The sequence below is a fragment of the Lagenorhynchus albirostris genome, chromosome 16, assembly GCF_949774975.1.
Source record: "Lagenorhynchus albirostris chromosome 16, mLagAlb1.1, whole genome shotgun sequence".
NCBI classification, from domain to species: domain Eukaryota; kingdom Metazoa; phylum Chordata; class Mammalia; order Artiodactyla; family Delphinidae; genus Lagenorhynchus; species Lagenorhynchus albirostris.
In genome coordinates this window covers 38,947,717-38,973,930 of record NC_083110.1, presented here as the reverse complement: position 1 = coordinate 38,973,930, position 26,214 = coordinate 38,947,717, and the positions used below count along the sequence as shown (strand labels likewise).

The window sequence follows — 26,214 nt, the reverse complement described above, 5'->3', positions numbered from 1 at the left end:
TGTTGTTTAAACTTCCAAAGGAAAACATTCTCATTATAAATAGTGCAATGATGAAAATGTTCTGGAATTAGATATTGGTGATGGTTACAAAACTTTGTGAATACACTAACACTTATTGACTTGTACACTTTTTGAAAGGGTGAACTTTATGGTATGTGAATTATAAGTCAATTAAAAATTAAAAAGTCAATATAAAGATATAAGTGAAAGAGATGTGTTTAAAAATTGTTCCATCTTTGCCTCCAACCAAACCCTCAGAATAAGCAATTTAAGCTTGGTGTGTGCTCCTCTATGCTTCCCACATAGAAACATACACAAATATATACAGACGTATGCACATATTCAGAGTTCTCCCACTCTTCCTGCTTTTAAATAAAAATGCACTTATACTATACACATTCCTCTGCCCCACTTTTTCACTCGATATTTACATAAACCACTTTCTAGGTCAATGCAAATAGATTTGATTCAATCCTTTTTATATCTGCACAATATTCTATAGTGTGAACTTGACTATGATTAATTCAATAATTCTCTATTAGGGAACATTAAGGAGATTTCCAGTTTTTGCTGTTGTAAATAAACTGCTGTAAACATACGCACATATACTAAATTCTTAGGCCCTGGATCTTTTATTTCTATAGGCTTCCCAAAAATAGGATTGCCAAGTCACAGGACAAAACTGTTTTTTAGGCTTAATAGCTACCTCCAGATTTCTGGCCACAAATGTGGAGCAACTCACACTGTCCCCACAACATATTCAAGTGCCCACTTCCCAGACCTTTGCCAGCAGTGGAACCATGTTACCTACCTTTTAAAAATATCTGCCAATCTGATTAGACAATGTTATTTTTATTTTATTTATTTATTTATTTATTTATTTTGCGGTACGTGGGCCTCTCACTGTTGTGGCCTCTCCCGCTGCGGAGCACAGGCTCTGGACGTGCAGGCTCAGCGGCCATGGCTCACGGACCCAGCTGCTCCGCGGCATGTGGGATCTTCCCGGTCCAGGGCACGAACCCGTGTCCCCTGCATCGGCAGGTGGACTCTCAACCACCGCGCCACCAGGGAAGCCCAACAATGTTATTTTTAAATGTTCGTATCTTCGTAATTCTACTTCTTGAAATTTAGTTCCAAGAAAAATAAATACAAACAATAAGATGCTCATGGCATCAGATTTATACTGCAAAGTCACAAACACCAAATCTGTAATTCTATGCAATTCCAATCAAAGTGCTAATAGAATTTTCTGGGTAATTTAGCAAGATAATCCTCAAATTCACAGAGGAAAGAAAAAAGCCAAGGATAACCATGATAATTCTGAATAAAAAGAAGTCACAGGGATTTGCCCTATTAGGACTTACTAGAAATCTCTGGTATTTAAGATTGTGATACTGACTACGGCAGATAAACATAATAAAAGACAGGCAAGAGACAGACCCACAATTACATGTAAGCTTGATTTTATATTCACAAAAACACACATTCATACATATAAGTCAGTGAGGAAAAGAACTACACAATAAAAGTTATCCATATGCATTCATACACAGAAGTCAGTGAGGAAAAGAACTACACAATAGGGCTTCCCTGATGGCGCAGTGGTTAAGAATCCGCCTGCCAGTGCAGGGGACACGGGTTCGAGCCCTGGTCCGGGAAGATCCCACATGCCATGGAACAACTAAGCCCGGGCGCAACAACTACTGAGCCTGCGCTCTAGAGCCTGCGAGCCACAACTACTGAAGCCCGCGCGCCTAGAGCCCATGCTCCGCAACAAGAGAAGCCACTGCAATGAAAAGCCCGTGCACCACAACGAAGAGTAGCCCCTGCTCGCCGCAACTAGAGAAAACCCTTGTGCAGCAACGAAGACCCAATACAGCCGAAAGATAAATTAATTATTTTTAAAAAAGAACTACACAATAAAAGTTACTCATATGGAAATGAACCAAATGAAATCCCTACCTCATATTACATATACCTGCACCGATATACATCCACACAGATATACTCTCCAGGTAAGAAGAAGAGTAAAAAGGCAGAGATACAAAGGAGCCCACACCCAAAATATTTAGAGTTAAGGGAAAAAATGGGAGTTGGTGCCTTTTAAGCAAATATGTCAAAATATTAAAATCTGTTAATGCAAGGTAGTGTATATTATTAGCATTTGTGGTTATTATCTGTTCTTTTCTAGACACATGAAATATTTTAAAAAATTGATGTCAGGAGATTGTTAAAGGATAGTCACATAATGAAATAAAAACAATAAAAATTAAGTTCACAAAATCTTACAGATGTGTTAAAATGCTTACAAAATAATACACTAACATTAAGAAAAATGCAGGCTGCCAATATATAGAAAAGGTTAAAGTTATATACATACATATGTACTCCTAGAAAGAAATATGCCAAAATGTTCAGTGGCTGGTTAATTTGGGGTGGTGGAATTATAGTTGATTTCTGTAGTTTTAATTTTTTCACACTTTAATACTTTTTATATATGCCAATCTCTCCCACAGTGAGTGTTCATTACTTTTACAACAAGAAAGGAAAACACTTAAAGCCCAATGTCTGCATGGAAAATGGACTTGGAATATACATGTCAAAATGTTAAGAGGCTCTCCTTTAGCATCTGAAATTTCAGATGATGCTTCTTTTTCCATACTTAAAAAAAAAATTGTTCTATAAAGCCCAAAAATTTGGGGAGCAATTTTCAAAGGCAGGAATAAATAAAGTAAATAAATCTTAAAATGGAGACTTTAAGACAAGGCAGCTACCAAGGTCACTTCAGACTTTAAAATAGTGAGACCACTTAACCTAAAAGGTTGAGCTTCATGCTGAGGTCTCAACAGCATTAACACCCTACTTTTTCTACTGCTTGTCATTGAAAACTACCTCACAAGAGATCAGCAGCCTGTGGAAAGCCAAACAGGACATCTAAGAAACCAACCAGCAAATACATAAAACCCATGGGATCTTTCGAGGCTGGCCAGGACCATGCATCTCAAGTACTCAGTACACAGCAGGAAATCAATGCTAACTTCCTTCACCCTTACCAGTTTCACCCAACTCACAGCTTCATGGGTTTTTTGATCATTTTAAAATCAGGTAGCCATTCCCAGAACTGTTAAATATCTTTGATATTTCCCCTCAAAGCATCTTTTCCTCATTTGGGGAGATGAGGTAAGAGGTGAAGGTGGGGAATTAGAGAGAACGCTGACGAGGGGCTGAGATTTCTTAACATGTTATAAACAGCCCTGGTTCTTTTCACTTTTGTGATCTCTCATTAATTCATTCCAATATTCACTGAGTCCCTATATATCAGGCTCATGCTGAGCCCAAGGAATACAACATTTAGCAAAAATATGGGGGTTGATTTAGTAGTGGAGTTCAACACATCAAATCATATCAATAAATGTAAAATTACAATCATGGGAAGTGCTACTAAAGAAGTCATTAACTAGGTCACTTAATGTTTCAGGACAAAATTCCTAAATTAACAGATTAATGAAGCTTCAAGAATTGTACTCCCTCCAAATAACACACTGATGCACTGGCCACTGTTAATCAGCATTTATCCTCCTTCAGAGTCCCCTCTTGAGCCTTCATTAAAGGCACTAATTTCTCTTGCCCTGGAAAGTCCTGATTGCTCTTCAGTTTCACTAACTGTAATGCAGTTTGCAATCTACTGGCTACCTCTAGGTCAATTACTAAAACCCAGAAACCTATGACTGTGCGTATCTTTCCAATAAACTACCATGAAACCAAATGGCACCGTCATTTAAGCCAGAATTGTAATACGTGAGTACTGGCCAGGGTTTGAAGAAAACACATGCAAAGTCAAATCACTGCCAAATGTATTATCAGCAGGTAGTTTATTTCAGAGTTTTATTAAGCATTAGCCATACTCAACATCATCATGCTCTACCACAAATGGAAAAACACGTAACACATGGCATTATAGGGAGGTCTGGGAAGCAGTTTGATTTGGCAGTGGCAACAGGCACATCTAAGGGGAATTTGGCTGCAGAATGGCAGGGGAAGAGGCATAAGGACCAAGGGGATGGAGAGATGGATGGAAAGTAGGGAATCCAAGAAGTGAACAGAAATAAAGAACTATTACTAAAAAATAATCAACAAAAACAAACAAAAAAACCACCCACAAAAACTAGATTATAGGAAACTCAGAAGCTAAGAAAACTTGGCCAGAAAAGAAGAGCTAGAGAAAAGAAAAAGAACTGAAGGTTATGATTCAGAAAAAGAAGCTTATGATGCCCCTCACCCCCAAAGTATCAGTCGGGTACCAATCCAATACCAATGTGGTACAGGCACATCAGGTACAAAAGAAGCCTCCCAATTCTATTCCTTGCCCAGTCTAGGGCTGCAACACTGACTGCAGAGAAGAGCTAAGCACCTGATCCAGCAAGAAAGGTACAGAATGAGAACAACAGGTATATTCAAAAGGACACGGAATTCAGCATGATGAAAAAGTGATGGGGCTGCATACACCAGTAAAGTACAGATGAGAGTCCTGTAAACTGCCTCTTCTAATAGGAAAGATGCTCAGGACCAAGCATGGACATTCTGTATAGACAACCAGAAAATGACTACAGAGTTGACGAGAATATTTGTTACATTTTAAACCTACTGGTAAAGAGATATTTAAGATATATCTTAAATAAGATATTTATTAAGATCTTTATTTTACACACAGCTTCCCCAAAAAGCCTAGTAGTGGCATTTCAACCTGAACTACTAAAAATGTACAAACATGCTGCATAAGATACCTGCGTGACAATATTTAGTCTCTTCTTAACAATCCTAAATCGTGGGCTTTGTATAATCTTGCAATTTTTGAAATCTTTTTTTTATTACTTTGTATCTAACAATCTCAGGAGATAGCCTACTTTACTAATTCTCTTTTCACAGATTAATTAACACTGATACTGAGAAAGTTAGCCGCCCTATGAGAAATACAGACCAGCTTAACTAAGCTTCCTCTCCATCCTCTGTTATCAATCTCCCCTACAGTCACTGGGCTCCAGCCACACTTGCTTCCTTTTTATTCTGGAATTACACTATTATGGAAGATTGTTATTTTCTCTAAGGAGGGGCTCTGTCTAATTTACCTATGTATTCCTAGAACCTAGCACCTAGAAATTCGATAAATACATAGACAAAATAGCACTTGGGTTAAAGCTCAATAATCTTTTAGCAATAATCTATGGCATAGGTTCAGCCATCATAACAAAACGTTACTTGAGAATATTCCAAGTAGACACACACATGCCTTTAATGTAACTTATCAGGACATAATGGATACAATCAATAACCTGATGGTGTCCAGAGGATCAGACCAGGTGTATGGCTTTCCTTACAGAGCATGCTCATAACAAAACTTGTTGGAGTGCCATGTAATTCAGCAGTCTACACCAAAACTAAAAATCAATGAAAACACTGGAATATGAATAAGTTTTATCGTTAGGTTTTTTTCAAAGGCTTGAAAAAAATAAACTTTACTAATAAAAAGGGGGGACATCAATCACCAAGAACTACTACTTCACCAAAATTTTAGAGAACCTAATAATGGGTCACTTAGTATCACAGTGACTCTTGCTCCTTCTAACAGTATTATTTTTTTATAAGTCTGATGTAACTAAGTAACTCACGTTCTCAATGAACTGGGTATTAGACAGCATAAGGAAGTCATTGAAGACATTATGTAGTCGACAATCTGTGGCTTTAGTTTCCCGAATTAGTCCATCCACTTGTTTCTTGATTTCATGGGTCCTAGAGATAGTCTGTTGTGAGAATTCCTGTAGAAACTGTAGTAACTATTTAAAAAACAAACATACAGTAGTATCAATATTATATGCACCTATTCTGCGTGTCAAAACAGAAAAGAACCCATTTCCTTTCGCCTGTGTGTGTGCGCCCGTGTGCTGGAATGTAAAAGGGATGCTGCTTTTGACAGTACAAAGACCAAGTAGTATCAAAAAACATTAAGAAAGCTCATCAGAACAGTGTCAATGAGTCAATGGATATTTGCTATATCGTTTCTGGAGGAATTTAAAAGTCCTTTTTCGTTGTCATTCTTCAGGGATCAGAGACAAAGGGAAAAATAACAAACCACTACTCTTACCCAAAAATCCTATTCAAATGGAACTTTGGAATCACAGTTCTGAGCTTATTGGGCACCCGGCCTAAAGAGTTCCACTCAAGGATATCCATATACTGGTTTGTCTACCGCTCCACTCAGTCCAGGTCCCAACATGGAATAGCCTAACTAGTACCATGTAAGCCTGCGAGGGGGCGGAAGCCGATCCCCGCTCAGGGTGGAGTTGGGCGCCTGGCTAAAAAACCCAAACAAGGAAGGGCCGCAGTCCAAGTGGGAGCACTGAGAGGGCTAAGATCAACCAGCCCGCCTCCGCCCAAGTGCCTGGGGACTACCACCCGGGAGTTTTCGAGGACGAGAAGGGGCGTTATTGAGTCAATGAGAGGCAACAGGATCGACTGGGTGGAGGGGGACTGGGGGCTCCCGGAGTCCCGCTCGCAGGCCGCGCATCACGCCAGAAGGCCCGCCCTCCCCTCCGGTCCCTGGGGCCCGCCTCTCACGCCGGCGTCGGCTGCCAGCGACCAGCTCTGGCTGCTCCTGCGGATCTCCTCCACCGACCAGGGCCGCTCCCACACGGGCTCGGACACCGGAGGCCGCTCCTGGTCGGGGGCGGTCCCGTTCATCTGCAGCGGGAAGGACGAGAAGAGGGACTGAGCTCCGGGGAGGCGGCGGTCAGGGCCAAACCCGAACCCGAACCCCCGCCCTCACCATCCTGGCTGTGCAGTTCGGTGGGCTCAGGGAGCCGCAGGACCGCACCCGCTAAGCCCCGAAAGTCTCCGGAAGCTAGCGGTGGGGGGCCTGGCACGTGACCGGCCTCACGTGACCAGAGAGCAGGTGACCTGCGCCTCATGTGACCGGATGCGGGGCGCTGCGGAAGGAGGCCGGGCAGCTCTCTGAGGTACGCGAGTTAGAAGAGCCCTGCAGTCCCATGGGTGGACTTACGGATTATCATACTAAGTGAAGTAAGTCAGAAGGCAAATATCATATGATATCACATATTTGGAATCTAAAATATGACACAAATGAACTGTGAAACAGACTAACAGATACAGAGAACAGACTTGTGGTTGCCAAGGGGAAGGGAGGGTGGAGGAGGGATGGATTGGGAGTTTGGGTTTAGCAGATGCAAACTATTACATACAGAATGGATGAATAAGGTCCTACTGTATAGTACAGTATATTCAATATCCTGTGGTAAGTCATAATGGAAAAGAATATGAGAAAAAGTTTATATATGTATAATTGAGTCACTTTGCTATACAGAAGAAATTAAAACAACGTTGTAAATCAACTATACTTCAATAAAATAAATTTTAAAAAAATTATTTCACTAAAAAAAAAGAGAGCAAGGGTGAAGACGCCAGGGAGCGCTGAAGGGGTGGGTCGGCCGGGTCGCGCTTCAGCTGGAGGGCGCAGGAGGAGGCGCGTGGTTAGCTCCGGAAGCACGCAGGCAGCCAGGTATGTTTAGAGAGAGGAGCCAAAAGGAGGTGTGGGAGAACAAGCCGAGGGGCTTTAAACAACCGGCGATGTGGAGGGAGGAAGAGCTCGCCGCCACTCCTCTTCCTTACTGAGTCTCCTCTGCCTGTCTGGGGGTCAGCCCAGATTTTCTGGAGATTGATGTATCTGGCTGTCATCGTACTTTAACGACATGCTCGGTTTCAGGTCACTGTGTAGGGCCTCCTTAAACATCCTTTACTCCCTCTGCATTGCTCTCAGACTCAAGTCCAAACTTCTCATATGACAGGCAAAAACCATTTATAATCTGATCCCTGCATGTGAATCCATCCTCAACATTCCCAGCTTCCCATGAGCGCTCAGTGATCTACCTATTCCACCTCACACTTCTTTGAAGGCCCCTCAGCAGAGTTCTTCTTCCACACCAACTTGCTTTTTAAAATGAAGATTCCAATTTAGGCTAGTTAGGCTATTAGTTAGGCTAGTTAGGCACTAGTTAGGCTATCCCATGTTGGGACCTGGACTGAGTGGAGCGGTAGACAAACCAGTATATGGATATCCTTGAGTGGGACTCTTTAAGCCGGGGGCCCAATAAGCTCAGAACTGTGATTCCAAAGTTCCATTTGAATAGGATTTTTGGGTAAGGGTAGTGGTTTGTTATTTTTCCCTTTGTATTAGATACCCTTTGTATGCTGTCTAATACCCTTTCCATTCCTGTGTGCCCAAGTTATTTAATCCCTGTGAGTTTTCCTCAGTGAAAGGAAGTTACATGTCTTGCAGGGATGTGGTGTTAAATGTGATAATATTTGTAAAATACCACGGTGCCTGTCATACTGTGAGCATTGAACATAGATCCTACCACTTCCCCTATGCCCCTTGTTTATCAAACTCTTGGACTTTGTTTTGTTTTTGCTTCTGTCTCTTTACTGAAGACTTCCCTGGTTATCCCAAGGATAGTTTTAAGTGCCCCCCCCTCGGTTATTTTCTCCATGCTTGTACAAATATTCATCATAGAGTATCACATTATAGTTTATTTATAATGTCTCCTCTTTAATAAAAATACCTAACATTTATGAAGTGCTCAGCATTTACCACTTTATACACGTTAATTCATTTAATTCTCACAATGACTTTGTGAGGCGGGTAGTCTTATGCTCATTTTATAGTTGAGGAAACTGAGGCACAGGGAGGATAAGTAACTTACTCAGGGTTAGACAGCCAGTAAAGGAGCAGAGCCAGGAACCCACACCATTAGCCATTATGTTACTCTATAGCTAGTAGTTTCTTGAAGGAACTTCAGTTTTAAATTGCAGTCTACCAACCTCCTGGCCATTCCCATACATTCATTTAAAATATTTTTAAATAAAACCACTTAAGAACTTGGTTGGTAAAATTGAGGTGAGCCAGTTACCAAACTTACATCTTATATAACATCATCATGGTCAACTTCAGTGACCATGTGGATGACCCTGGCCTCAATGTGCCCTAATAACCTTAATCTACATTCCAATTCTCAAAGTCCATGGATTACCCACATCCTGGACCTTAGCAGCTGAAACATTCTGACTTTTAAATCTGGACTGCAGTAGAGCAGCCTCTTAAACTTCCAAGTCTCTCTCTTATTCCCTGGTCTGTTCTCACCTAACCCAAGCCTCAGTCTCTCAGTGCCCCTCCTCCCCATTTCGCCGTCTTAGCTTCATTTCCTAGCTTGTCCTGCCTGCAGCCCATGATATTAGCTTTTAACTTCTCTTGACAGCCCTTTAATATCCCCACCTTATGTTTCTGACACATGGTCTCTGCTAACTCCTAGCTTTGAATCAGTCCAACTATGCCCTTTCTCCTTTCCTACACCTAGGTTACTCAAGGAAATCACTGCGATTTCATATTCTGCAAACTTAGCTGGCCCCTCAGCACTGACTGGCAGTCCTTTTACTTATACTTTCTCTATGTACTTATCCTTGAGTAGATCCCTTCCATAACTTTACCATGTGGTTCAAAGTATGCATCCTATTTGCCTCTACCAGAGGAAATGGACTTCTCACCTCAACTTAAAATGTTTCTATGTCTACACCTTCTGTATCTCATACAGTTCTTTCTTTGCACACAACATAATTTGACTGGCAAACTCAAACAAACCAGAATTTGGGGGAAAGATATTGCAAAGCTCACAGAACTTAAGGAAAGCAAGCAGACACTGGTCTTGGGAAGAGCATAAAGCAGAGGAACCTAGGGCAGTCTCCTCTGAGCCCCTGCCACTAGAAGGACTCAGTTCCAGTCACTTCTCTTCTTGGTTTTCTCCTCTGAATTTCACATTCCTGCGGTAAATAGAATCCCATTAGCTTCCCTTGGGTCGTATTCCCACTCCCCTAATTGGCTTTTCTACCAAGACCACATAGAATGGACAGAAATGGTCCCCAAACAAAAAGTTGGGACTGTTACCAAAAGCAGGAAGAAGGGATGCTAGGCAAACAAAAACAACAGGCTACATGCTGCCTCCGCTCCTTTGTTTCAGTCTCTGGAAGAGTCATCCCCGCTTTCGCCCAAGGCCACTGACCACTATGTTCTTGATTGAGCCTTTCCTGCTTCTCCTGGAATGGTGCTGTTTTGAACTCCCCTTCCTGTGTGTTCAATCTTACTCTCTTTACTAGTATTCCTTCAAATGTTTTTGAGTCATGCTTTGTATTGAATTTGTTCATGTTAAAGAGATCTTGTACTGCAATAACCATGCCTGAGAATTCAGATAAATCTGTCATACTGGTCATTCTCTTGCTATACTTACATGATTAAAACTGTCAACCAGTGAAAATCCTAGAGGACTTTCCTGCCATGGTATTTGTGAAGTCAACTGTATCAGGGGAGATCCCAGGCCTAGAGCCTTGATCTGAGCTTCTCTGAGCTTAATCTTAGTTTCTGTGCCCAGGTGTCTGCCAGGGATCTTGTTAAAAAGCAGATTCTAAATGAATAGGTCTGAGATGAGGCCTGAGACACTGCATTTCTGACAAGCTCCCAGGTGATGCCCAGGCTCCTGAAATTAAAGAATGTAGGGATAAAGAGCCAGGCTGTGTTCCCTGGTGAGCAGTGCAGCTCCATGGTGCCAACCTTGACAGCCGGTGTGTCTCTTTGTCATATGGAAAATGACTAAGAAAGAGCTGTCATAGTGGAGAGAGGCCAGGACTTGCTTCTGGAGGCCCCCACGGAGGCAGGGAACTGGGCCCCACAAATTATGCAGTGGATCCTTGCTGGGAGTGGGGTGTATTGGGGCCAAACTCCTTGGGTGGTAATGGAAGAAAAGTGCTTAGGCTTAGAAACTGAAGTAGCCCTCTCTTGGACTGTTGGCTTTAGGGAGGCTCAGACTCATCAGGACTCCCCACAGTTTCCTTGCAACATCCTGGGCTAATGGACCACAGGGGAGAAGATGAGGGGTCTGCCCAGACATTGTCCCAGGCACCTAGCCAACGCTAGCTCAGGGAACCAAGCATTAATGATGATTGTACACCAGCTACTTCCAGATTCTACTCAATCAAGTAACCAATCAACCACTGCATTAGGAACTTCAAAGGAGAGAAAGAAATAGAAAGATAGAAGGAACCAGTGGTACAATACGATTGGCAATACTATAGGAATTCAATATTGTAAATTCCAAATGGATCCTGAAGATTATAACTTACTACTGGGGTTTCAGAGTATGGAGAAAGTTCTGAGGGCCATGGGGGTCAGAGAGGAAGAGAGGAAACACACTGGACTTTGCAGTGTGGAATTTGGAGAACCAGAAAGAATTGTTGTTTTTTTTACTTCTACAACAACATCATTATAGAAGAGGTCTAATTAAATATTTCCACGTTGCCAAATGGAAAGATTCATAAGCAGTTGGTTTGAAATAAGGGAGAAATTTAAAATAGCAAAATGCATAAGCCTGAGACTAATCAGTGACATAAAGAGTTGTTCTGGCTGTGTTTCCAACTTCTCATTGCCAAAGAGGAGAAGGTTCCTCCTTTTCTTGATGTTACACATTAGAGCTCAGAAAGTGGATAGCTCAAGGTAGGTCACAAAAAAGCTTTAATAGTTTAGAAGCTGTAGGGTTCATTGTGTTCCTGAAACCTTACCTGAAGTATAATTTTTCCAGCGTACTTACATAAAAGACGACTTCCCAGCACACACGCGCGCGTACACACACACACAAACACACAGCTTCACTTAGCGGGGTGCTGGTAACCTTCTTATTCAAGAGTGGGTGCTACCATCCTTAGTCCACAGCTGGATATGGCAGCCCCGTTTCCTTCCTTAAGATTCCAGCATCTGGGGTGTACTGTGGGGTAGAAGGGAGGGAGAAGAGAGGTCATAAATCCTGTTGTGCAAGGGTTGGTAAACCACTTGTGCCTACTCAGCCCATTCCCTGAATGCCTAGATAGCCTAGGTTAGCAAATCTGCCATTTGTGCAAAGGCAGGCACATCCAGAGGAAAAAAAAAATACTGTAATCAAACTCATTCAACAAATAATACACAAATATTTCTTTGAAAGTAAAATCAGACTTTACAAAGAAGACTAAAGACCTTGCATCTACCCCACCCCAACTCTCCCCACAAGCCAACACACACCACTCACTCCACTCTTCATCTCATCTCATCCACTCAGAGGAGATCTTAACTCTGAGTCTGATGTTTAAGCCTTCAGAGCTTTTTCTAGGTGTTTATGTACATGTGTCTGTCTGTCTGTCTATCTATACACACAGTATTTATTTATGTGCTTTTACATGTATAAACTAATTCTGTACCTTTCATTCTGTGTATTTTTAAATATTCACAATATGCCTGTCCATATTATCACAAATGAATCTAAATTATTCTTTTTAACGACTGCAAAGTATTCTGCAGTATGAACATGCTATGGCTTATTTAGTTGTTCTCCCAATTATGGGAAACATTTAGGTTCTTTCCAATATCTCATTGTTATAAGCCATGCTGCTAGAATATCCTTGACTATACTTCCTTGCACCTGTATGCAAATGTTTTGGTTTTAATAGAGATGATAAATTGTTCCCCAGATTGTGCCAGTAATACACTCCCAATGGTGGGCTATGAGGGTAACTGCTTGCCCAACTTCCTAACTAACACGTGCTGTTACCAAAATTAAAAGTATTTGCCAATCTGGGCAGTAAAGATGGCATTTCAATGCCATATATTTGTATTTCCTTGATAACTGGTGAGATTGAACATCTTTTCTTAAGCTTATTGGCAATTTTAATTTTCCTCGAATGGTGTTTTCACATGAATCTCCCATTTTTTATTCACTTAAATCTTTTTTCCTATTATAGTCAATCATTTGTTTGGATTTAACCGTATTACCTTACTTTGTGTGTTCTATTTCCTATGGTCTCTTTGTTTCTTTTTTCTCCCCATTCCTGATATCTGTTGGGTTGATTGAATTTTCTTTGTTGCATTTCTTTTCCTCTGTTGGTGTGAAATTTATACATTCCATTGCTTTTTTTCTAATGGTTACTCTTAATTTTTTATACCCACACATAAAGTTATACTTGCGTAACAAAATCTAAAGGTAATCAGTATGTATATACTCTTCCTAAACAGGAGAAGACATTTTCACTTCCTTCTGCTGTTTCCCTTCTCCCCAACTCCCCTGTTCATATCATCCAGAATTCTAATTCTAAATTGTTTTAAACATGTTTGGCAATTAATACTAATTTAGTCTTAAACTATAGGATTGACTGAATTGTGCAAGATTACTTGGCTAAGATTACTTTTTTTCATACTGCTTTTCCCTCTGTATTCCTTAAACCTTTTTTGTATGTAGGCGTACATCTTAAGTAGTTCTTTCAGTGGGAATCTGTTGGTGCTAAACGTTCTTAAATGCTGAATACTTAAAATATGCCTTCGTTTCGCCTGTGCTTTAAAGTGATACTGTAGCTGAGTGTAGAATTCTAAAATGACAGTTATTTTCCAACAGCTCATTGAGGATATCATCTCATTGTCTTCTTGGTGTGTTGCTAATGAAATTTACAATGAAAATCTGATCCTTATTTCTTTAAAGCTAAACTATCTTTCTGCTATGGTAACTTTTTGCATTTTTTTCTTTATTTTGATGTTCTGAAATTTCTTAGCTTTCTTCACTTCTGGGGAATGCTTAGCCATTGATTAAATACTACCTCCTCCTTTCTCTCTATATTCTCCCTCTGGAATTCCTAAATGAAAGGTAAAATGTCCTTATCCATTCTTTATGTCTCTAAACTTTCTCATCTTCTTTTTTTCTTTGTTCTATTCTGTAAGACCCCGTAAACTTAATCCCCAGCTTGCTAATTCACACAGTGTGTCTGTTCTGTTACTCAGACTATCTTTTGAGGTTTTTCTTTTCAACAATTTGGGCTTTAATTTTCAAGATTTCTAACTGGTTCTTTTTCATAATTCTTTGGTATTATTTTGCTTTATGTTGTTGAATATACTAAATGAATTTGTTTTCATTGATCTATTGATCACATATAAGATCTTCCATTTGCTAGTTTTTAGATAGTTTGTTATCTATCTTCCATGGCAGTGGCATTCCTCGGACACTAGCACTTCTTGACTGTACACTAATTTTCTGGTTTAGAATTCTCCCACCTGATTCAGGATTCAGCAGAATTCCTATGTGGGTGTAAACTTAGGTTACCTGGGGGCTTGGCTTCTCCCATGGTTTCATATCAATTTCTTTCTTTGGGGGAGCCACGTTGTTTGTTTCTGTACTCTCAAGCAATCCCACTTCATGATTTCAATCCCAGACATGAAGTCAACAATTTATTTCTTATATCTGTTGTATCATTTATAAGGATACAGCATGGAGGGGAGTAACTTTCAGACTGTTTTAATTGCATAATCTTAAATCCCTAAATTACACTTTTTAAAAAATCTCAGCAAAAGTTTTGTTCTTTACTTAGGAAAGTAGAAAATGTCAGACACAGGCTCAGAGTAGGTTTGTGTGTGTGTGTGCACTCATACACATGCTATGACATTTGAACTTGTTTTTACAGTGTATTGCAATAATGTTTTAGTGTCAGTGCACTAAAGAGTTCAGTTTAACTTAAATATATGTCAGCCTGGAATCTCCTGTTTAAAAAAAAAAGGAGGGTTAATATCTGTAGGGAGGACCTTGAAAGAGTAGCTGACAAATAATTCTAAATCTCATGATAATCTGCTGTTTTTTGTTTTTATAAATTTATTTGTGTTTATTTTTGGCTCTATTGGGTCTTCGTTGCTGTGCGTGGGCTTTCTCTAGTTGTGGTGAGCGGGGGGCTACTCTTTGTTGCAGTGCCCAGGCTTCTCGTTGTCGTGGCTTCTCTTGTTGCAGAGCACGGGCTCTAGGCAAGTGGGCTTCAGTAGTTGTGGCACGTGGGCTCAGTAGTTGCAGCTCGTGGGCTCTAGAGCGCAGGCTCAGTAGTTGTGGAGCACGGGCTTAGTTGCTTTGCAGCTTGTGGGATATTCCTGGGACAGGGATCGAACCCGTGTCCCCTGCATTGGCAGCCAGATTCTTAACCACTGTGCCACCAGGGAAGGCCAATCTGCTTGTTTTTTTGATATGCATATTGTTGCTCAGTCCAACCTAAAATAAAATTCACAGAGCTGGTTCAGATATCTCCCTCCTAGTCTCTCATTACAATCTGCAACAAGAATGGGGACTTTCTCCTCTGAGGCTTGGGTTTAACACTTAAACCACCAGGCAGGTGCCAGTGGGAAATATCCTCTCTGCCTTGGCTATAAATCTTGAGTCCTCTGGCAAAAGGCCACAGGATGATAACATGATGCTTCGAAAAAAGATGCACTTCCTTTGTAACTGGGACTGACTCTGCAGTTTTCTTCAATGAAATTTTTCTTTATTGAATGTAAGAAATAGAGGTCATTTTATGAATGTCTGTGCTTCTAAGGTTTGGAAAGGAGTCTTTTTAAAAAATTGTTTGAAGTATAATCGACATATCACATTATATTAGTTTCAAGTGTACAACATAATGATTTGATATTCATGTATATTGCAAAATGGATCGCCACAGCAGGTCAGCTTAACATCCATCACCACACATAGTTACAAATTTTTTCCTTGTGATGAGAACTTTTAAGATTACTCTCTTGGCAACCTTCAAATATAAAATAAGTATTATTAATTATAGTCACCATGCTGTAAATTACATCCCCATGACTTATTTATTTTATAACTGGAAGTCTGTACCTTTTGACCTTCTTCACCCATTTCTCACATCCCGCACCCGCCGCCTGTGGCAACCACCAATCTCTTCTCTGTATGTCCGAGTTCATTTTGAGGAGGAGTGTTGTTTGCTTGCTTGGTTTTGTCTTTGATTTTATCTTCCACATTTAATTGACAGCGTATGATTATGTCTTCCTGGAGAGGAAGCTTTATAACCGATTCTGACCCTAGGGAGATAAAAACATCTGTGTTTCTTTTTTTGTTGTCTCTTGCTACCTTTTATCTCTTTCTTGATCTGTGAATACTATGCCACCTTTATCTTCTTTTTCTTGTCTTCTCCTTTGCCATCCCGGCCCAAGTTCTCATCTCTTTGGCCTTTGCTTCTTCTCATTTACTGACCATATGTGAACCAGAAAAATAATTATAAAAATGATTTGTTGTTTTAGCTAATATAAATGTATTATCCCTGTGTTCATTGCCAAGCCAGTGAGTAAGAATTTTTACCATTCCTTCACTGAAAAAAAACCCCCAAAAAACAAAAACACTCTGCCAAAACTAACAGAATTATTATTGGTTTTTTGGGGGAGGATTATAATATACCTACAGAAAAGAGCACCTATTGTAGCTATACAGCTCAGCTAATTTTCACAAATGGAACAAAGTCATATAACCGGTACTTAGATCAAGAAACAGAACATTACATACACCCCAGGAGCCCCATTTCTGTCCCCATCCAGCTCTACCCAGGCTTCTAATAGCATAGATTAATTCTAGCTATTTTTGTGCTTTATATCAGTGGAATGAAATGTCCTAGTTTCAATTCCCTTAGGAGCTGACCTTGCAACAAGGACTTTAGAGCAGGTAGTTTATTGGGGAGGTAGAGTGAACACTGGGCAGGGAGTGAGGAAACAGAGAATGGAAGGCAGCAGCCAATAAAGGACGTATTAAGAATCAAGCTATCGCAGTGAGTGACTGGAGCCTTCTCCTGTAGGGAGTCTTTGGAAGGCACCGCAAAACACACTACTCAGAATTCTCTCTTTCTGGGGGGGAGGAGAGAGCTAGTATATTCATATAGCCAATTATTATTTGTCCCTCTAATGCCTTTTCCTGCCCCAGCATCCCACCTAACAGCTTACATTGCATTCGGTTGTTGTGTCTCTTTAGGCTCCTTTAATCTGGGATGGTTCCTTAGTCTTGTTATTTTTTTAATTTTCCTTTCATGAACTTGATACTTTTGGGAAGTACTGGCCAGTCATTTTGTAGAATGTCCCCTAAATGTACAAAATTTAGGTTTGTCTGCATTACTCCGCATTTTAAGGTAAAGAAACTGAGGCACAGAGAGGGTAAATAACTTGCTCAAGGTCATACAGCTCACAAATAATAGAGCCAGTACTTGAATCTAGACCATCTGGCTCCAGGGTGCTGGTTCTTAACAACTAAGCAATGGTGAATTCTTAGACCATTTAACTGAACTATTTTATGTTGCAAAGTGATAATACCGTTCTTATCTAGAAAAAAGTTATCATTTTTGCATATATTAGAAAATAAATATCGATAAAGCAATGAGTATTTAAGAACCGCAACAGTGCACAATTGTGTACTAAGTACTCAGAGTACAGAGTAATCATGAGCTTAGCGCTGGACTGCAGTAAACCACCATCTAATAAATGATTGTGTGATCTAAATTCACAATATAGTGTGATGCTACAAAATTTGTTTTAGAATTAATGCTTAATATATTCCTAATAATTCACTATTTTAATAAAAATACAACATGCTTTGTGTAAAAATAAAAACTACATGCAAAAATTTCACTTATGGAGAGAACAAATTTTTGTGCCTCAGTTTTCTCATCTGTAAAAAGGACAATAATCCCTATTTCACAGGGTTGTGTACGATTAACGAGATAATACATGCAGAGCACTTAGAAATGCTTGGCACATAGAAAACACTCAAGAAGAATGTGTGTCCTTAACATAATAAAGGTCATGCATGAAAAACCCACAGCTAAAATCATACTCAATGATGAAACACTGAAAGCTTTCCCCCAAGATCAGAAACAAGACAAGCATGTACACTCTTGCCACTTCTGTTCATCATAGTAATAGAAGTTCTAGACAGAGTAATTAGGCAATAAAAAGAAATAAAAGGCATCCAAAATGTAAAGGAAGATGTAAAACTATCTCTGCAGATGACATGATCTTATATATAGTGATGGGGTTCTGGATACACTACCCCAGAATGTGGCACTGTGGCATATGGAAGCTGAAGGATTTTGAGAAAACAGCAGAAGCAAGGTCACTCAGACCTTTACCCCCTTGCCCTTCTCCCCTGAAACAGATCATAAAACTCTCAAATTTGCCCTTCCTATACCTGGAGAAAAGAGTATCTTAATCTCTGAAGACCAAAGGATGCCAAGAAGAATCCTAACAGAGAGGCCTTGTTAAGTTTCCTCCAGTTTACTACAATTACCTCATATGCTTTAAACTATCCTTTTCCTCCATGACTGTCCACTCTTGATTAAACCTGGTATAAATATACTCAAGTCTAACTGTTTCTTTGGGTATTTATTTCCTTATAAAGTCTCCTGTATCACATAAAACTTATACTAAATGAATTTATATATGCTTTTCTCCTGTTAATCTGTTTTGTTAGTTTGTTTTTTTTTTTGCGATACGTGGGCCTCTTACTGTTGTGGCCTCTCCCATTGCACAGGCTCCGGACACGCAGGCTCAGCGGCCATGGCTCACGGGCCCAGCCGCTCCACGGCATGTGGGATCTTCCCGGACCGGGGCACGAACCCGTGTCCCCTGCATCGGCAGGCGGACTCTCAACCACTGCGCCACCAGGGAAGCCCCCTAGTGTCTACTTTTTAAAACATGTTCACCAGTACCTGATTCCTATTTTTGCTAAGTGTCCCCCATCTGACAGAGCAATAGATATCAAGTGGACCAAATGTATGCTAGTATTCCTTTTATCCCTTCCAAGTTTTTTTTTAATTTTGAAAAGTATCAAATATATATCGTCTAGATTCACTAGTTGTTAATATTTTGCCACAGTTACTTTGTGTCTCTGTCTCTATTTTTCAGAAGCAATTTGATGCAGGTATCATGTCACTTTATCCCCAAATACTTCCATTTAGGGACTTCCCTGGTGGTGCAGTAGTTAAGAATCGCCTGCCGATCAGTGGACACGGGTTCGATCCCTGGCCCAGGAAGATCCCACATGCCGCAGAGCAACTAAGCCCGTGGGCCACAACTGAGCCTGCACTCTAGAGCCCGAGAGCCACAACAACTAAAGCCCTCATGCCTAGAGCCCATGCTCTGCAAGAAGAGAAGCCACCACAATGAGAAGCCTGTGTGCAGCAACAGACCCAATGCAGCCAAAATTAATAAATAAATAAATTTACCAAAAAAACAAACAAACTTCCATTTATATCATCTCCCAAGAGCAAGAATATTCTGCTACATAACAATAATTATCACACTCAGGAAATTTAATATTGATATAGTACTGTTACTTAACATTGTCCATATTCAAAATTGCCCAGTTGTCCCAATAACATTCTTTATAGTGATTTTTCCCTAATCTTGGATACAATCAAGGATCACACATTGCATTTATGTGTCTTGATTCCTGGTAGTAATTTGCTTGGCTTCCAACTTGAGAACTGAACCATATATATTGCCCGATGACAACTGCATCTCATATTCACTACAATTCCCCTTTTCCATGTGAGTCTCTGTGATCAGTCCTGACCCTGCATCTTCAAGCCAGACCCGTCACCCTTTTTTGTACTTCACCACATTCCCACTCATAGCCAATCAAAGAAAGCCCCAAATTGCCCAGGATCCTCTTTAGCTGTTCCTTGGGACTTTGCTCACTTCATGCTCAGCCTGCTCCAGTTCCACAATTGCATCAGCTACCAATCATGAGCTGTATCTCTGAATTGGGGACCAGTTTTAAGGCCCTTAATCTTGGTATGATACTTGGTTTCCTTGTTTTTGGCCACTGGCAAAAGACTTTGACTCAGATTCCCTGCTGTGATTGTCCCCTCATTTTGTCATTCCAAATACTAAGTTAAACCATATTAAGTTGAAACTGATATTTTTGTAGGTCAAAGACAAGTATTTCATATGGTTCAACATAAAAAAATTACCCTTGAGTGACTCAAACACCTAGGGACCCAAAAGCTGGCGCAGGCCTACTTGGCCAGCACTGCAGCAAGGCTGATTCCCAACTTAGTATACAATGTTTCAACTTTGCTTGCCCAAATATCTGATTATTTTATTATACTCTCTTTTTACCTCTGGTAAGTCCCTTGTTCTTTTTTCAGAATTATTTGAGCTACTGTTGATTGTTTCTTTTCCCAAATGAACATTAGAATCACTTAGTGCCAAAAATATCCTGTAGATATTTTAAAAATAGATTTATAGATCAACTTAGGAAGAATTGACATCTTCATGATTTTGAATGTTCCTATACAAGAACAGAACATGCCTTTCCATTTATTCAAGTTGTCTTTTTAGTCCTTGGTAGAATTAATTCTTAATAAAAACTTTATTGAGATATAATTCAAATACCATAGAATTCACCATTTTAAACTCTACAGTTCACTGGTTTTTAGCATATTCAGTGTTGTCCAACTATCACCACAATCAATTTCAGAAATATTTAGATTTTTAGAACCTCCAAGACAAACCCCATACCCCTTAGTTATCATTCCTCTGTCCTCCATTCTCCCACCCCCTAGCAACCACTAACCTATTTTCTGTCTCTATAATTTTGCTTATTTTAGATATTTTATATAAACGGAATCATATAATATATGGTCTTTTGTGACTGGCTTCTTTCAATGAGTATGTTTTGAAGGTTCAGCCTTATTACATGGTTCAGTAATCCATTCCTTTTTATTGCCTGATTATATTTTATTGAATGTATATGCCACATCTTTTCCATTCAACAGTTGATGGACATTGGAGTTGTTTCTGCTTTTTGACTCTTGAGAATAATGCTGCTATGAACATTTGTGTAGAAGTATTTGTCTGAGTACCTATTTTCAATTCTTTTGGGTATGTACCTGGGAGTAGAATTGCTGAGTCATATAACAATTCTATATTTAACATTTGAGGAACTGCTAAACTATTTTCCAAAGCAGCTACACCATTTTACTTTCAAACTAGCAATGTATGAGGGTTCCAGTTTTTCCACATTCTTATCAACACATGTTATTGTCTATCTTTTTGATTTAGCCATCCTAGTATCTCATTGTGGTTTTGATTTGCATTTAATGTTGACTATTGACTGTTGATGTTGAGCGTATTTTCATGTGTTTTTTGGCCAGTTGCATGTCTTCTTTGAAATGTTGGTTTAAGTTATTTGCTCATTTTTAATTGTTATTTGAATTTTTACTGCTCAGTTGTTGGAGTTCTTCATATATCCTGGATACAAGTCCCTTAACAGATGTCCCTTAACAGATAGATAATTTGCAAATATTTTCTCCTATTCCTCAGGCTTTTTTTTTTTTTTTTTTGGCCATGCCCTTCAGCATGTGCGATCTTAGTTCCCCAACCAGGGATCGGTCCCACGCAGAGTCTTAACCACTGGACCACCAGGGAAGTCCCACCATGGGCTGTCTTTTCACTTTCTTGATGGTATCATTTGAAACACAAAATTTTTAATTTTTTTTTTTTTTTTTTTTTCCGATACGTGGGCCTCTGACTGTTGCGGCCTCTCCCGTTGTGGAGCACAGGCTCCGGACGCACAGGCTCAGCAGCCATGGCTCACGGGCCCAGCTGCTCCGCGGCATGTGGGATCTTCCCGGACCGGGGCACAAACCCGTGTCCCCTGCATCGGCAGGCGGACTCTCAACCACTGCACCACCAGGGAAGCTCCCAAAATTTTTAATTTTGATGAAGTCCTATTTGGCTATTTTTTCTTTTGCCTCTTATGCTCTCAGTGTCATATCTAAGAGGCTTTGCCAAAACCAAGGCCACAGAAATTTACTCCTATGGTTTCTTCCAAGAGTTTTATAGTTTTACTTCTTACATTTAGACCTGTGATCCATTTTGGGTTAATTTTTGTGTATGGTGTGATGTAGGTTTTTATTTCTTTCCTTTGCATATGACTATCCAGTTGTCCCATTATTCCTTATTGAAAAGACTATTATTTCCCTATTGAATTGTCTTGGCACCCTTGTGGAAAATCAGTTGACGATAAATCCAAGAGTCTATTTCTGGATTCTCAATTATTTTCCACTGATCTATACAACAATCCTTATGCCAGTAGCACACTGTCTTGATTACCTTAGCTTTGTAATAAGTTTCAAAATATGTCGTCTTTTGGACTGGCTTTTTTCACTTAGCATAATGTTTTCATAGTTCATCCACGTTTAACGTGTATCAACACTTAATGCTTTTTATTGCTGAATGATATTTCATTGTATGGATATACCACATTTTGTTTATCTATTCATGGACATATGGGCTGTTTCCACCTTTTGGCTATTGTGAGTAATGCTGCTATAAACATTCAGGTACAAGTATGTATTTGGTACCTGTTTGTAATTCTCTTGGACATGTACCTAGGAGTGGAATTGCTAGGTTAAATGATAACTATGTTTAGATTTTTAAGGAATAACCTAAACATCCTCATCTTTGGTAATACTTGCTATTATCTGTCTTTTTGATTATTGCTGTCTTAGTGGGTGTGAAATGGTATCTCAGAGACTTTGATTTCCCTAATGAAAATGATGTTGAGCATCTTTTCAAGTGCTTATTGACCATTAAGAAGACACTTTTTAGGGCTTCCCTGGTGGCGCAGTGGTTGAGAGTCTGCCTGCCGATGCAGGCGACACGGGTTTGTGCCCCGGTCCGGGAAGATCCCACATGCCGCGGAGCAGCTGGGCCCGTGAGCCATGGCCGCTGAGCCTGCGCGTCCGGAGACTGTGCTCCGCAACGGGAGAGGCCACAGCAGTGAGAGGCCCGCGTACTGCAAAAAAATTAGAAAAAAACCCCCAAAAAACAGAAGACACTTTTTAAAACTTTTTATTTTGACATAGTTTCACATTTACAGAAAAGTTATAGAATAGCTCAAAAAGGTTATGATAACCCTTCACCCAGATTCACCCCAGCTATTAATATTTCATCCCATTTGTGTCATCATTTCTTCTCTCTGTCTCTGTCTCTTTCTACACACACACACACACACACACACACACTTTTTTTTAGTAATCTGAGAGTAATTTGCATATCATGCCCCTTTATCCATGAATGCTTATGTGAATTTTCTGAGAACAAGGACCTTTTTATTAAATATAACCTCAGTACATTTATCAAAATCAGGAAACTTAACATTGACACAATAATGTTACCTAATCCACAGTCCATATTTGAAACTTAGCAATTGTCCCAGTATTCCAGATTCAAGTCCAGGATCAAAGATTTCATTTTGTTGTCATATTTCTTTAGTTGCCTTTAATCTGAAACAGCTTCTCACCCTTTCTTCAATTTTTCATGGCCTTGGTATTTTTGAAGACTATGGGCCAGTTATTTTGTAGAATACGTTTGTCTGATGTTTCCTTGTGATTAGCTTATGTTATGCATTTTTGGCAGGAACTCCAAAATGTCCTAGGGCATGGTAGTAGGAAGCTCATTTTTACCCCATCATTGGCAATTAACTTTGGTTACTTGGTTAGAGTGGTATCCCTTAGTCTGCATTGAAAATTACTGTTTTTCCCTTTTGTAATTAATAAGCAATTTTGAGATGGTATAATATTCTGTCTTTAATTACACTTCCATTCACTGGTTTCAGCATCCTGTGTCTTTTTTAAAAATCAGTTGTGAGGTAAAATTTACATACAATAAAAATTTACCTATTTTAAATGTCTAATTGGATGAGTTTTGACAAACGTGTGGAGTCATGCAGCCACCAGCATAATACAAATTTACAACATTTCCATTACTCCAAAAAGGCCGAAAGAGAGCCCTTCTTAATTATGTGGGACAACAGACATAAACCTAGACATATCCTATTTTAATCTTAAGGAACTTTGAATTTCTTCTGAACCAGGCCTGGTCTTCAGGATAATTGTCTTGGTAGGAACTTGAAACAGAAGCCAGTGTTGAGGGCCAAAGCAGAACAATGACCCCTTTGTTCAAGGTGGTACCCGCCTCTTCCCTGACTCAATGGGTGGGAGGCCTCCAGGCAACAGGACTTATTTTCAGAGCACCAAAACCCATCTGGAAATGTTGCCAAAAGTATCCCTCTGCACACTCAGAGTTCTGCTTGTCCTCAGTGCAGGGCTCTTGCAGGCCCAATGGCCTCTCATAGGGCACGGGGCACTTTTAGATATGTGGCCTCACTACTCCGGGAGCCCAGGAGGCAGAGCAGCTTGTGCTGCACCCCACTGTTCTCACCATGTGCCACACTGTGGGGATGTTTCAAGACCTCGCTGGTTCTCCCTGGGCCCCATGAGAAGTGAGCACAGCTCTCCTTTCCCACTCTAGGACCCTCCCACTTATCTGGGGCCTATGCTGCCTATGCCCTTTCCTCTGCTGCCCACCGTAGGTGGAGTAATGAGTAGGACACAGAAGTCCCATTCAAGGACCCATATCTAGGGCTTCCCTGGTGGCGCAGTGGTTAAGAATCCGCCTGCCAGTGCAGGGGACACGGGTTTGAGCCCTGGTCCGGGAAGATCCCACATGCCGGGGAGCAACTAAGCCCATGCGCCACAACTACTGAGCCTGCGTGCCACAACTTCTGAAGCCCGCAAGCCTAGAGCCAGCTCTCCACAACAAGAGAAGCTACAGCAATGAGAAGCCCGCGCACCGCACCGCAACAAAGTGTAGCCCCCGCTCACCGCAACTAGAGAAAGCCCACATGCAGCAACAAAGACCCAACGTGGCCAAAAATAAATAAATAAAATAATTTATTTTTTAAAAAGATGATAAAATTTTGAAAAAGTAATATATGCATGAGATTAGAAAAATTCAGATGGTACAGAAAGTATAAAATGAAAAGTAAAGCTCCATCCCTCACTGTTCCAACGCTTCACCCCAAAAGTAACAGCTGTTGATATTCATTCATTTAAAAATACTTGTTGGGCACCTACTATGTGCCGAGCACTGTTCTGGGTGCTGGGAAACACTGGTGAGCAAGATATGTCAAGTCTCTGCTTCATGGTGCTTGCACTTTTGTGGACAAGGGAGGTGATAAGCTAATACATAAAAGAGTATCAGGTAGTGGTAAATGCCGTGAATAAAAAGCAGCATGGAAGAAAAGAGAGTGTTGAGAGTAGAGGATTATTCTGAGCTATGACCTGCAGTGAAGGAATGAACCTAAGAGTACCTGGGGGAAGATCATTCTAGAGAGGGAGAGCACAAGTACAAAATTCAGATGTGAGGGGTTTCTTGGTTTGAGGAATAGCAAGAAGGCCAAAGTGGCCAGATCAGAGTAATCAGGGGGACAAGTGGTAGGAGCTGAGACTGGAGAGCAAGCTGAGGGCCAGGTCAAACAGAACAAGATAAGTACTTGGGACACCACTCTGCGTGTAATGGAGAGCCATTGGAGGGCTGGATCAAAGAAGTGACTGACTGATCATATATATCTTAAATGTCCATTCTGGTACTATGTGCACAATAATCAAATAACGATGAGAGTGGAAGCACAGAGGTCAGTTTTGAGGCTATTACCATAGCTCAGGTCAAAGATTATGAAGACTTGGCTTAGGCTGTGAGAAGAGGTTGGATTTGCGATACATTCTGAAAATAGAGTGAGCAGAGATTACCTGTGAATTGGATGTGGAAGGTAAAGAACAAAAGGAGGCTAGAATGGGCTGAAGTACTTTGGCCTGCACAACTGAGTGGCCCCATTTCCTGAAACAGGGGACACTGCGGGGGCAGGGGGGTTATCTTGGAGATACTCCCAGAAATGTTCTTATGTGTGTATTAGCACATTAAATCCTTATCTTTTAAAAGTATGCAAATAGGATCGAATTATACACAGTGTTACAGTTATCTGTTGCTGTGTAACAAATTACTCCAAAAGTTAGTGGCTTAAAATGACAGTTTGTTATTATCGCTCCCAATTCTTTGGGTTAACTGAGCTCAGCTGAGGGGTTCCCTCTTGAGAGGGTGGTCATTCACGCAGCTACAATCAGATAGCAGTGGAGGTCAGCCCAGATGATCTGGGCTGGACATGCAGACTCAGTCCCCTGGGAACTCAGTAACTAAGTTGACAGAAGGGAATGTTGGCATATGATCTCTTCATGAGGCTTGGGCTTCTCATGGGATGGCTAGTGGGTTCTGAGAAAGAGCATCTCAAGAGTGAACATTTTAACAGACCAAGGCAGAAGCTGCCCAGTTTCTTATGACCCAGCCTTGGAAGTCCAAGACTGTTCCAGCTGTCAGATTCCACTGACTAAGCAAGTTGCTTAACCGGCCCAGATTCAACGGGAGGGGGAAAA

At 40.5% G+C, this 26,214-nt stretch overlaps 1 protein-coding gene and 1 long non-coding RNA gene across 21 annotated transcripts in view; one reads left to right on the top strand and one right to left on the bottom strand.

The window, feature by feature from the left end:
• The window catches only part of LOC132507587 (WASH complex subunit 2-like), a 56,513-nt gene extending 49,586 nt beyond the window's left edge, over positions 1 to 6,927 (bottom strand). For 19 of the 20 annotated variants that reach the window (XM_060127107.1, XM_060127114.1, XM_060127124.1 and 16 more), the window contains exons 1-3: positions 6,821 to 6,927; positions 6,613 to 6,735; positions 5,667 to 5,831 (exon numbers count right to left, since the gene is read on the bottom strand). In XM_060127107.1, coding sequence (XP_059983090.1) covers positions 5,667 to 5,831; positions 6,613 to 6,735; positions 6,821 to 6,823 — 291 coding nt within the window. In that variant the 5' untranslated portion in view covers positions 6,824 to 6,927. Of the gene's footprint in view, positions 1 to 5,666; positions 5,832 to 6,612; positions 6,736 to 6,820 lie in introns of those variants that run through there. The other variant, XM_060127123.1, reaches the window with a different exon arrangement.
• Positions 6,646 to 26,214, top strand: part of LOC132507590 (uncharacterized) — a 36,168-nt gene continuing 16,599 nt past the window's right edge. Inside the window, exon 1 of the long non-coding RNA XR_009536226.1 lies at positions 6,646 to 7,074. This is a non-coding gene — a long non-coding RNA (uncharacterized LOC132507590). The remainder of the gene's footprint in view (positions 7,075 to 26,214) is intronic.